The sequence below is a fragment of the Cylas formicarius genome, unplaced genomic scaffold, assembly GCF_029955315.1.
Source record: "Cylas formicarius isolate icCylForm1 unplaced genomic scaffold, icCylForm1.1 PGA_scaffold_4__25_contigs__length_36172078, whole genome shotgun sequence".
NCBI lineage: Eukaryota > Metazoa > Arthropoda > Insecta > Coleoptera > Brentidae > Cylas > Cylas formicarius.
The window spans coordinates 28,680,989-28,693,928 of record NW_026844334.1 but is presented as its reverse complement, the minus strand read 5'-3'; the positions used below and the strand labels follow the sequence as shown (position 1 = coordinate 28,693,928).

The window sequence follows — 12,940 nt, the reverse complement described above, 5'->3', positions numbered from 1 at the left end:
AATTCATAATTATATGGGACAAGCGCTGCTTGAGTATTGTCATTTTAATGTTCGGTCTCTACGTACTTCTTTTGATTTTTTTTCCTCAACAATTAATGATCTGTCTTTAGACATTATTGGTTTATCCGAAACTTGGCTTAGCCCAAATATTTCTAATGTACCATTTAATATTGAAAATTATAAATTGTTAAGGTGTGATCGTAATGGTAGAGAGGGTGGTGTGGTTTTTTACATTAGAAAGAATCTAAAATACAAAGTTCTCGATAATATCGTCTATAACAACGTAGCGCTTGAACAAATGTGGATATCTATTAATATTGCTGGTAGAAGGGTTTGTTTGGGAACCCTTTACAGACCACCCCAGTTGAATCTGAATAACTGTCTGCAGTCACTTGAAATCACCTTAGTGCGATTAATTCCTTAATATGATTACGTTATATTTGGAGGTGACTTTAACGTTGACCTTCTTGGAGTTAATTGTAATATTGGTTCCGCTATTTTCTCCAATTTTTTGAGCAAATACGGTCTTTTTCAAATTATTTGGGAACCTACCAAGGTTAGTCATAGTACCTCAACTCTCATTGACTTAACTTTTCAGCTTGCATGCTCCTTTAAAAACTGCGAAGATAACAAAACCGCCAGCTCCTTGGCTCTCTAATAAAGTAGGAATATTCTACCCCCAACACAATCGGGCTTTAGGGCACATTATGGTACAAATATGGCTCTTTTAAAAGTTTGTGATGATATATTTTGGGAAAATGATGTAGGCCTGAATACCTGCTTAATATTGCTTGATTATAGCAAGGCATTTGACACCTTGGACCGCCGTCTGCTCTTTGCTAAACTGAAATACTTTGGTGTGGGGGCTGGTGTGTTACAGTTTTTCAAAAGTTACTTTTCTGATCGGTGCCAAAGAGATTCTTCAATAACAGCTATTCCAATTATGTAAATATTCCCAAATGTGTAGCACAGGGTAGTATTTTAGGTCCGATGCTGTTTTCCGTTTATACCTCCGACTTCTGTAAATTTATTAAACATTGTTCCTCCCATCAGTACGCAGAGGACACTCAAGTATATCTCTCTTTTAATTACTCTCAAATTAATACCGCCGTTAATAATATAAACAGTGACCTACGTGCTCTCAGTGATATTTCTAGTAAGCGCGGTCTGTTACTTAACGAAAATAAGACGCAACTCATAATTTTTCGTAAAGACAAAGGAAAAATAATTAGTTTAGACGCTGCCAAAATTTACTTAAATGACCTTCTCTTACGGCCGGTTGCCAAGGAAGGCAAAAATCTGGGTCTGCATTTGGATAATAATCTGCGTTTTGAAGGTCACGTATCTTCAATGATCCAGAAATCGTTTTACAAGGTTCGGATTCTCTACTGTAATAAAGATATTTTGGACACAGCAATTAAGTTAAAACTTACCGATTCCTTAATTCTCCCCACAATTTCATACTGTATGGTAGTTTACCGGCCTGCCCTACTTCAAAAGGAGAAGGTTAGTCTTCAGCGTCTTCAGAATGCCTGTCTCAGATTCTCATACAATATTCGCAAATTTGATCATATATTTACGCCTAGAGGATTCTCGCTGGCTAACATTAGACGAACGTTTTAAGTCGCAGCTTTTAGTCTTAATTAAAAAAGTAATATCTCTACAACGTCCGACGTATCTTTTTGACAAACTTACTCGTGGATCAGATATTCATTCGGTTAATGCTCGCCATAGGGCGCTGTTTACCGTTCCCAAACATACTTCAGCACAGTTTCAGCGCACAATGCTATCAAGGCTTACAACAAACTCCCTCTCCAACTGAGATCAATCACCTCACTAACTTCATTCAAACAAATACTTAAGCAATACATTTATCATAATAGAGACCGATCATAAAACTAGTAACTAGCAAATTGTATATATGTATTTCTTTTTTGAATTCACTCTAGCAGTCAAACTCTTGACTGCAACCTTCGGCACTGTACTAACACACAATAACGCATTTACCACACACCGAAACTCAATTTTACGTACTCGACGCGCGTTTCGCCAACCAAGGTGGCATCTTCAGGAGAAGATTAAAACTAAAGTTCAGTTTAGTTTTAATCTTTGAGTCTTTAAGAAACGAGTGAGTTAAAAAGTTTACCGAACGTGTTGCATACTATACTTTTTCTACGACCGTTAGTTTTTGGGTACATTTTCGCAAAACAACACGAATACATTCACTGATATGACCGTCAGAATTGAAAAACATCAAAATTCAAAGCGTGGGAAATATCTCCGAAAACATCCGATTGCTCCCAAATCCGTGCAGTAAAATCCCGGAAATGTCCGAAGTGGCTCGAATCCGTGGGAAACGAAACTGACATAGTAAAATGACGCTTTTCTCACGCTAGATCGGTGGGTAATTAGGTATTTTACAGACTTGAGTAGAAAAACCAAATTATTCTCTTAGTTTTCCGACGGGTTGTTTTGAGGCTGCAGCAAAAACAACATTTTGATTTAGCCCGTGCGATACTAACAAACAGCAATTAAAATTAATGTTAAATAAATGACGACAATCGCATGAAAAATAAAAAAAGTTTCATTTAAATTTCAGTTCTAGACGTGCACAGACTGCAATACATTTTTATCTAGTTGATTACTGGATGTCGTGATTTGGAATTTGGTTTGCCAGATATGGAATCCGTGTCAAAAGCCGCGTCTAGATCAAAATTTTTAAAATTAGCGGATAATTAAATCGTTTCAAAATGCCTCAAAGATTTAGTGAAAAGGAGCTAGCCGTTATTTTAAAACTTTTGTATTATGTCACTCAAGAAGAAATGCGGGGAAACAGCTTTTACCCTTAAACGCTGTACACAATGTCAGCAATAACCAATCGTAGACGATGTTGGACGTAGACGTAGACGTCCTACGTCCAACATCGGAGATGGAAGGACCTCTGAAGAAGCTCGCCACTCGTGCTAGCGAAACGTTAGGAAGTAATTCCAATCGACGACGGCCTTTAAACCCGAACCAAGATAATAGCTAATAGTTTTTTCGTTCAACTTCCTATAATCGATTACAATTCGCCATTTTGGTTTGCCTGAACATTTTGCCGTGTTATTTATTCTAGCATTTACCCGAAGAGTTATCCATCGGTTCAGGTTTTTGCATTTTAGATACGCCGGAATTTCGAGAATTAAAAGGGGTATCTTGGTTGCTAAATGGAGATCTAAAAATATATTGAGGCCTAAATTGAGGACCTTGGAATAATTCATTGTTAAAATTGGGTCGATTTTGTTTGTTAAAAATAGGTCTCTGTTGAGTGTTGTTATTGTTTCCATTGACTAAAACCTGACGATTGATTATTGCCCGCTGGAGAATCTGGACGAATTTGGGATGGTAAAAAGCGTGTATTAAAGAATGGTAAAAAGCGTGTATTAAAGACTGTGTTTTGTTTTGAGGTTTTGGATGTAAATTAATATTTGGGGTTCTTTTTGTATCGAAATCGAGATTTTTATAATATATGAAATTTTCTTCTTCATTGCTTCTTTCAAAGACTAGCTTTTTCAACCTAACCACTAATTGCATGTGGAAACTTAGACCATTAATGAAAGTTTTTAAAAGTATTCAGTAATTTTTAATATTTTTAACTCTCTAGAATCATCGGACATATTAATTTTTGAAAACAATAAACCCGTGTGATGGTTTAAAAATTGGTCGTAGTGTATACTGTGTGGTGGTGATGTGCGGAGTGCCCTCTCTTGCCAATTGTCGGAGACGAAGTCGGCGAAGGAGCGCGGAGTGGCCAGTTCCTTTTTAAGGGACGTACTGTGTTGACGTGCTATTTGATTTTTTTGTTGGATTTCGATCTGCTGGACCAGAATCGGTACGACCGGTCCATGCAATTTGTACTTTTGTTTTTCACGTATAGTAATACAATCCGTTAGTACAGTATAGTGTGTGGACCCGGTGTGCTTCGGTAGAAACACACATATCACACCCGAAACTTTGTGGCACAAGTTAAAATGATTGCTTGTTTAATAAGATCCGCGGCTCTACCGAGCAATTTTTTTAGAATAGTATCGAATGCTGGACGTTTACAGGAGCATTGGCATTAGTACTATTTTTATGATTATTGTAAAAATTTTCACAAGAATTTATGAAGCGATTTATTTGATTTTGATTTTCATCGAATATCGGAATATTGTCGGCCTGATATTTTATCAAGGAGTAGTTTGGGTTTGATTGAGTCATTTCTATATCGTTTACGTCGTTATCAAACAATTTAGACTCGTTATGTAAATCACTTAAACTCATATTACTAAGTTTTAAAATTAGGGTATCCGTTTTTATTTTAAAAAACAGAGAATACACAATATGACAATCCGCGGAAAAGTGAAAGGAAATTTGGCACTTACAGTATTGCTGTTGCTGTTTTCATTCCTATACTAGGCCCAATAGGACGAGCGATGTTGTCTCTTGCCTGGAAACTACCAATGACGCCCAGGACGGTTATAGGACTTCGAACAATGTTCCTGTTCCCTAGTAAGTGAGATACACTTGCTTTCACTTGCGGGTTCGAATTTGCCACAAACTGTTGAAACGATGACGGACCAATATGCTCCCTTCACACGAACTATCCGCTGGCAAATCCTACCGAGTGCGCCAGCTTTTGTTCCAAAATTAAAAATTTCGTTTTTCAAAACAATTTTATTCATAAGCGAGCTAAGATCTGTGTGTAAAATTATATTTATATTTTTTTACATGCTGATACTGCATGTGAACTTAAAAGTGCGAACCTTGCAACTTTGTGAGAAACGAAAATTTTTAATAAAAATACTTACTAGTAAAATATGGTGAATAACGTGCATATATTAACGGCAATATATTATCTGATAGTGATATGTATATAGCTATTAGATAATACGGTGGCCCTACTACAGTAAAAATTCATTCGTCGCAGGCTGCAGTGAGTGAAAAGGTTATGATTTTTCGCGCATGCGCACTAACCGGCACTTTATACCATTTACTTTCTAAACAGCGATTTCCACACACTTAACCCGTTTTCCCAGAACATTTAACGAGATCTAGGCATATTTTGAGAAAATACTACTGCTAACATGCCGCATCTAAACCTATTGACGGCCTGTCAACGAGCGACCATGTCGGTTGTTTAATGCCTCAAGGCTATTGGTTAAAAACGAATTTTAAATCTCGCGCAGGCCCATATTGAATGAACCTTCTCAATTTTTTTTAATAATTCCTTCATAAGTTGCCACCATTATTGCTCTACATCTCGAGTAGCTATATGGTTAAATGGTGAATAAATAGATATCCGAGAATTTATTTTCCGATAGTGGCGCTCCAAAACGGAAACAAACGTGCTTGTTTTACTTGCATTCTTAATGTAATTTTTTTTTTACTTTTTACAAAACGTCTGGATTCCTCCTGCGTCGAAATTGCTAACGTTTCGCCAATCATCCTGCTGGCTTCTTCAGAGCTGGACTGAAACTGGCTCGTATTTTACTCTGCACCTGCTTATATATTGTTTGACTGATTCCCAAATTGGTGACAGTTAATCGCGGCTAGGATTGTTAGGTTGTTTATAGAGTTCTATAGACTCTCGGATTTTTCGTTGGTAGAAGAACTGATTACATGCAAGAATTTTAGTTTTATCGAATAAAATTTTTATGTCCGGTTTCATGAGTGTGTTCGGCAACAGCTGATGAGCTTATTTGTCTTATCTTAAGGCTCTTTTGTGTTCTTTGAGCCTTGTTGATATTTTTCGTACGGTCTCTCCAATGTATTCATAAGCAGGTACCGAGTAAAATACGAGCCAGTTTCAGTCAAGCTCTGAAGAAACCAACAGGACGATTGGCGAAACGTCAGCAATTTCGACTCAACAAAATCCGACGCAGGAGGAATCCAGAAGTTTTATAAAAAGTATTACAGTAGCCCGTGGAAGTTTCTTTGAAAAATTAATCTTAATGTCTTTGACTTTGACCGCCCAATTAGTTACTATATGGTTACAATAAATAATCGCTTCAGTAGTGTTTAACCTCGTTTTTTCGTGTGTCTTGTACTGCCACTACTACTACTATTTTTGCTTCTTTTGTACGAGAAAAGTGACTGATAGCAAAAATGCTGCAATATGACAAGAACATATCCAAAACGTGTTTCATAGGTGGGTGTACTAATTTGAAACTATGATTGAAATAAAAGCTCTTTAATTGGTGATTTATTTAATGTCCTCCTGTCTTAGGGAAACAGGATATTCCCTAAAATTCCAGAATAGTGACTCGGGATGGCGTCCATACCCTTGTTAGAATATATCACGGGTGCACGGGTGGTTGCGGGTCCTAAAGCTAAATCCTAATCCAAATTCAGGTAACTAATTAGCTAAAATTGGTCCAATTTTAAGATGAAAATGTAGTATAACACTTTTTCGGATGTAAGTTCATTCCCAAAATTCAAAAGCTTTTTAATATTCTTATTTTATGGAATAAACTGAAACTGAAATTGAGTTTATTTGTTGCTGTTTATGTTAGACAAAAACAAAGGTCCTTTTTCTAAACTATCTATATTTTACAGATAGAGATTTAATTTAAATAAGTTATAATTCTTAAAGGTAAACAATAATTTACTTCTACGCCTCCAAGCTATGAACAAGAAGCGCGGCAACATAAAACAATTGGTTACACCTACAAAATTCCACGCTCTCGTTTCGAGTAAGCAAGTAACGGTCAAGCGAATTTATAATTTGTCACACTGTGATGTTAATTGGTGAGTTATAAACAAATTTACTCGAATGAAAAATCGCCAATTTCATCAAAATCGTCGCCCATATCAATTTCTTCTTTTTTCAACTCAACCTTTTCCCGTTGCGGCCAACAAGACAATAAGGCCTCGCTCATCTGCGTGTCCAGAGAAGTTGGTTCAATTTTCAAAAACTGTGAGGGCCCTACAAAGAAAAATAGCAAAACTTAATACCCCGGCGTTGTCAATGTCAGTTTCCGGCGATTGATCACGCTTGAATCACTTTGCTCACCGTATTGAGTAGAATTTCAATTAATTTTGCTAACGATGATGGACAAAATAAACTGCTGACGCCAATCGAAAAGAAAAATTCCGGAATACCTTGAAAATATTGTTAAACGAAAATCTCGAATAATCTTCGAGATGAAAATTTATTCTAAGTTAAAAGATAAAGAACTTCAGAAGGACAATTTTATTTATCTACTTAGTTTCCATTCTTCGTAGTTCTTCAATCATTATTAGAGATAGAGCAATACTGCGCTCACGTTTCGTAAAATACAAGACGCTGTTTTCAAAATAATTAGAATAGAAAATTTGGCCATTTCAATTACCCTTTATCATATTGAGATGATGAAAGCGGAATTTATAGAACTTTTTACGTAAGCGTGTTCGAATTTGTTGTAAAATATATGCTTTTAAGATACACATTTTTTAAAATTGTGATTGTGCTGCTTTTTATACGCTTTGAAAAAATAATTCTTTTAAAATATTTTTTTAGTACTATTATTCAATTCGATCCTAATTTTATTCCATATTATTATTATTAGAAAAAAAGATTACACCATACAAAATCTAAAAATCTAATCTAGAGTACAGTTATCTCACTAGCGAAGATCCAAGAATGCTGACACAGCAGAGTCCTATTTCTACATATAAAAACGTAGTTTAACGATGTTAGCGAGGAGTTCTGTCTAGATATGTAATTGTAACAGACAATTTAAAAAAAAAAGGCAACGGTCGTACCGTATGCTCTTTTTTTAAATATATTGTGGAAATTTTGAGAATATTCCCTAATCATTATATATTTTTGGAAAGGACCAATCAAATTTTTAAAAAATATGCATGGTATCTTCAAACTTTCACTGTATAAAAAAAACTGGTTTTACGTTCTAGAGTAAATATTCTTCTAAATTCCCAAAAGAACATTCAAAAATTATACGAAAAATGTGGACATCAGTTTAGGCAATTTTACCATTTTTTGTATTTCATGTTAACTGGCATAAAATTAAGATGGAAAACAATTATATTTTTATTTGTTTACTTAAAAATATATATTTAGAGAATTATATGTATTCTTGAAAATCGGAATCAAATTTTAAAAAATACCTACCTACAGTGTGCTCCATTTAAAAAACATAACTCGTATCTTGCAAAAATTGTTTGAAATTGGATTTTACATAAGATTCCGTTTTCAAGGTGTTTAAAATGCCAAGGGTCATTGGGTAATTTTTTCTTTCACTTGTATTCCAAAAACAATCTAATAATAACTAATAAATAATTTTAGTTTTGTCAAAGTGTTGAACAAAAATTTTTACCAAGGGAGTCGTATAACTAACTCTTTACATTTTCGCAGGATTTACTTATATAATTTTTTGTCTCGTTTATCTACAATATGGCATAAGCTGGATAGAGCTCTCCCTCATTACCATTGCAAAGCAATTAACCTCCCAGACTTAACATTATTAGACCTCACTTTACAACACGCTTCCAACCACACCAGATGATATCAACATGTGTATTAGAGACGCTTTTAACACTGTAATCCCAAAGTTGGCAACACTTGCAAGAAATTTCACCTTTGGTTAGTTTTCATTAGTTAGTTGTCGTTATAGCCTGATTAACACAATTCTTTTGAAGTTTCATTTTTTTAAATTCTGTACATTATAATTGTCATTTCTTATAGAGCCTAGTTGTTGCGCATGTTGATTTTGAAACATGCCTCAAGTTGTAACCTTTACTAGGCCAACTCTTAATAATATAGTCTGCCCAAGTGCCTCAGCAATTGATCAATGCAGTCAGACTTTGCAGCAAAATCAGAACAAATTGAGTACCTGAGTATATATATTTTATTTTCTAAATTCGTAGATAAAATAAAACATTTATTTAGATAACACTACAAACCACCATTTCGCGTATTCTAGGAAAACGCAATGTTGGCTGTAAAATGTACGTTTCTTGGTAAGTTAATAAATATGGCGTTCCAGTTAAATTAATCAAGTTATAGTTAGTTAAGTAGTTTTTAGATTACATTAAATTTTTGGCCGCCTTCTCATAAGATGGTAGGTCTTTTATAATTGTCTATGATTACGATATGAGAAGCCGTAGCTAAGCCCAAGGCACAATGGTTAAGATCAAACTCAATCTTTATGAATCAACGTGACACTGTTCTAAAAAAGTTCAAAATAAGTAGACTATAGGCGGACTGGAAAATTATAAATTTCTTAGAAATTTTACTTTGAGTGAGGTGCGCAGAGGAAAAAAAGTATTATAATAAGTTATGTGCAGAAAATAATCCTTGCAAAAGTATGGTCAGCTGTCAGAAATATTATCATTTTTTCCCAAAGAAATATCGCAATAACGGCAAACAATTTCTGATCCGAATTTAATTAATGAGCACTTTGCTACATTTCTTCAGAATATTTCAAACTGTGACCTGCAAATTAACTACTATAATAATCAAATCATAAATACAAAAATCACATAAACTTCTCCTTTAGGATGGCCGAAGCGTTTGACGTAAATCAAATTTTAAATTCAATGAAATACAATGCAACCGCGGTCGACGAAGTTTTACCACTAATGTTAAAATGTTGTAGTCCTTTCATTGATATATAACATATATTATGAACTGCTTGGAAAGGAGTTACTTTCCTGATCTATGGAAAATATCAATAGGAAAACCACTGGTAAAAATAAGTAATCCTAACCATCTCAATGATCTACGAATAATAAGTATTTTACCAGCAATTCCAAAAATATTTGAGAAAGTTTTGTATGCTCAAACAGACGATTACTTTGTAAACAATAATACCATTCCAACTGTGTAGTGTGGCTTGAGGAATCATTTTGGTACTTCGGTTAAATTAACTAATGTTGTTGATGATATAATCAGTGCATGTGACAAAAATATGGTCCCCATATTGGTACTTTTAGATTTTTCAAAAGCATTTGATACCATTAATCAAAGTTTGCTTAAAAGTAAGTTTTATAATTTCTCATCAGTATCGCGTAGTAATACATATTCCCATCAGGTTGCTTTGCTCTTTGGGTCCCACAAGGCTATATTTTAGGGCCATTGCTCTTTTTAAATTTTACTGTTGACATTTTGAACTCTGTTCTATGCAGTAGGATGCAATAATTTGCCAATGACACGCAGCTCTATTGTTGTTTTGATGACGACTATGTTGAGGCGGAGTGTAATATAAATCGTAATTTACGTATAAGTGTTATAAAGTTATAAAGTGTTATAAAGTTAATTATTGTGATTTTGTCTACGGTTTTTGCTTGGATCATGAGAGTATTCGGGTTTGAATACAAAATGTTCAAGACTCATGTCTCTATTTGGCCTATGGGATCTGAAAATTTGGTCATATTTCTCATCTTTATAGCGAAATAAATTGTTGTTTTTTAAATAAAATTATTAACGAACCTCTTGTGACCGATTAATATTAATATTAATATTAATATTAATTAATATTAATATTAATATTTCGTTTAACGTATGTAATTTAAATATTAGAAGTACTATCAAACTTACAATGTCCCAGCTCCAATGTCCTCCATGTTTCGTTGTTCTTTTTCATATAACGCAGTGCGTTCTTACAATTCGATACCAAACAATATTTAGGTCTCAGTGTTAAAACTTTACACATATAAAAAAAATTACGTTAAATGCGGTTTAAGCTAATAATAACATTTTCATATTGTAAAACTGTTTATGGTTTTTAGAGAATTATTTTTTATATAGGTACTGATCCTAAAAAGCTTAAATTTTTCTTGTTACCAATTGCGCCCAATGCGTTTTGTTTACAATATTTTTTTATTTTGATTGAAGGATCTAAAAAGGCTATAATATACATGTTGTACTTTTAAAAAATCAGTTTTGAAACTTTTAACACTATTGGGACAACCTGCATACCATAATAGCATTAGTAGTTGGAGGCATATTTGATAAGCACATTATCATGTCCTATTAAAACTAAAACTGAAGACATAGGTATATATTAAGGAAAAACTTACTTTCCAAGAGTTTACTTTCGACCTTCCTAAGAATATCAATACAACTGGGATCAACCATCATACTTGGTCCTAATGGTATGACCATTTTGCAGTGTTGTTTGGTAATATCCATTCCTTCCAGGAATTCACATATTTCTTTGTCCTGTTTAATTAATTTGGCAGTTGCCTCATCCTTTTCGTAGTAGTTGTAAGCAACATCTTCCGCATAAGGCAACTCGAACATAATAAAACCCTTCACATTTTCAAATGTCTCTGGAATAAGAGCCACGAACTTTGGATTGTTGTTAGCATTGTACACTCTTCGGGCAATGGCATACTTATTAGCTGATGATAAGACATCTACCAAACAGAAGAAGATTTCCGAAAACCCATCAGGATCCCGCATATTGGGCAACACTAAATAGGAACTGTCTGTTTGGAACAAACACTAAAACAAAGGAAAATATGTCTCTTGCTAAATTTAAATACAATGCACAGTATTCCTTAGAAGTTAAATTATGACTATTGAGTATGCGAAACTTTACTGGTTAAGTTTTATACCTCTGGAATATTCTTTTTACTCGTAAATCCCACAATTGAAAAACTTCTCGGTTCATGTACTTTAAACATATCATCTGTTTCAATTTGCACAAATTTTCCATGTCTGATTAATCCACCAACAGTATCTTCATAATTAACTTGTGTTTCCTCATCATCTGCATAAACCCTAGAAAGTTGTGACAACAGCAACACAATAAGTATAAATTAACATTAACTTACCATTTTACAATACCCGAAACTTTCTTTGCTTCTGACAATAATTTGAATGGAGGTTCTTCTTTGATTATCCTTAAAGTATGGACCGGCAACTCGAGGCAACTTCCCATACTTAATGGAATTGTCCATGGTTGCATGCCCATCTGATACTTGAAGGAATTGAATAAATGCACACCACATTTGTAGTCGCACATCAGTGAGTGATGTGTTCTTTTGATTAGATTAGCAACTGCCGCAAATTTTGAATCACTTGAGTGACCAACCATTGTGTTTTTCCAATTGATTATATCTTTTTGAGAAATTATAGTACTTAATGGGCCTACATCTGGGCCTACAATATATAAAAATATGTCATAGTAATTTATATCTTCTATAACATTTTTGGACACATTTAACAATTGATCGGTAGCTGAACTGAAGTCGGTAATCAATAGAAGTTGCAGAGTCACAAATTGATTTGTTAAATAGCATTCTTTTAAAACACCAATACCAAGTTCGAATGCTTCAAGCCAATTACTTTTGCCGATTCCGTAACTTGATATTTCTTGCAAAACAATGGTAGTTTTTAATTCTTGTAGATCCAGATAGGCGATGCCTTCAAATCCTTGCTTGTTCTCAGTTGTACTTGTGTTCAAAAGAAATACTTTGGGCAAATCCTTCGAGGCTGATAACTCTTTTAGAAACAAAATGTGAGATAGCACTGACAGGGCTTCGCTTTTGCATTTGGTATTAACATCAAATAGAATTACAAACGCGTCTTTCGCGCTGGGCGGCATTTTTTAGTCACACAAGATATTCAAATGACTAAGTACCCTCGACGCGAGACATGTATATATAAATCCCACCAATTAATCTATTAATTGGCTTTCATTTCTGCCACATTTGACCCGGAATTTAGATTTAATAACCTTACTTCACAATACAATAGCAACAAAGATGTTAAGTTAATTATGCGCTTCACAAAAAATGTTGGGCACGACGGCTAGGGTCATTCGCCCATTGCCGACTTCCGTCGAGGATCTTCGCTTTTAGTCATTGACCAACACGTACAAAGAAGACATATAACCAATATTTTCTTAACCAGCAAAAAAACAAATTTCACCGATACCAAAAAAACCGACACCCCCTGCTAGCGCTGAGGACC

At 34.4% G+C, this 12,940-nt stretch overlaps 1 protein-coding gene across 1 annotated transcript; it reads right to left on the bottom strand.

Moving 5' to 3' along the window:
* Positions 1 to 6,248: 6,248 nt before the first annotated feature.
* LOC132700657 (uncharacterized) lies at positions 6,249 to 12,739 on the bottom strand. Its single transcript, XM_060668129.1, has 4 exons — positions 11,800 to 12,739; positions 11,581 to 11,746; positions 11,041 to 11,467; positions 6,249 to 6,946 (listed from the first exon to the last, which is right to left on the bottom strand). The coding sequence occupies exons 1-4, from the start codon at positions 12,570 to 12,572 to the stop codon at positions 6,786 to 6,788; spliced, it is 1,527 nt and encodes a 508-aa protein (XP_060524112.1). The 5' UTR covers positions 12,573 to 12,739; the 3' UTR covers positions 6,249 to 6,785.
* Between the last annotated feature and the right edge of the window lie 201 nt (positions 12,740 to 12,940).

Excerpts from the sequence above, each read along its gene's own strand:
- LOC132700657 (XM_060668129.1), bottom strand. The coding sequence starts at position 12,572 with ATGCCGCCCAGCGCGAAAGACGCGTTTGTAATTCTATTTGATGTTAAT. Across the intron at positions 11,747-11,799 it reads GTTTCGGGTATTGTAAAATG|GGTTTATGCAGATGATGAGG; the intron begins GTAAGTTAATGT and ends ACAACTTTCTAG. Across the intron at positions 6,947-11,040 it reads CGAAAGTAAACTCTTGGAAA|GGCCCTCACAGTTTTTGAAA; the intron begins GTAAGTTTTTCC and ends TTTTCTTTGTAG.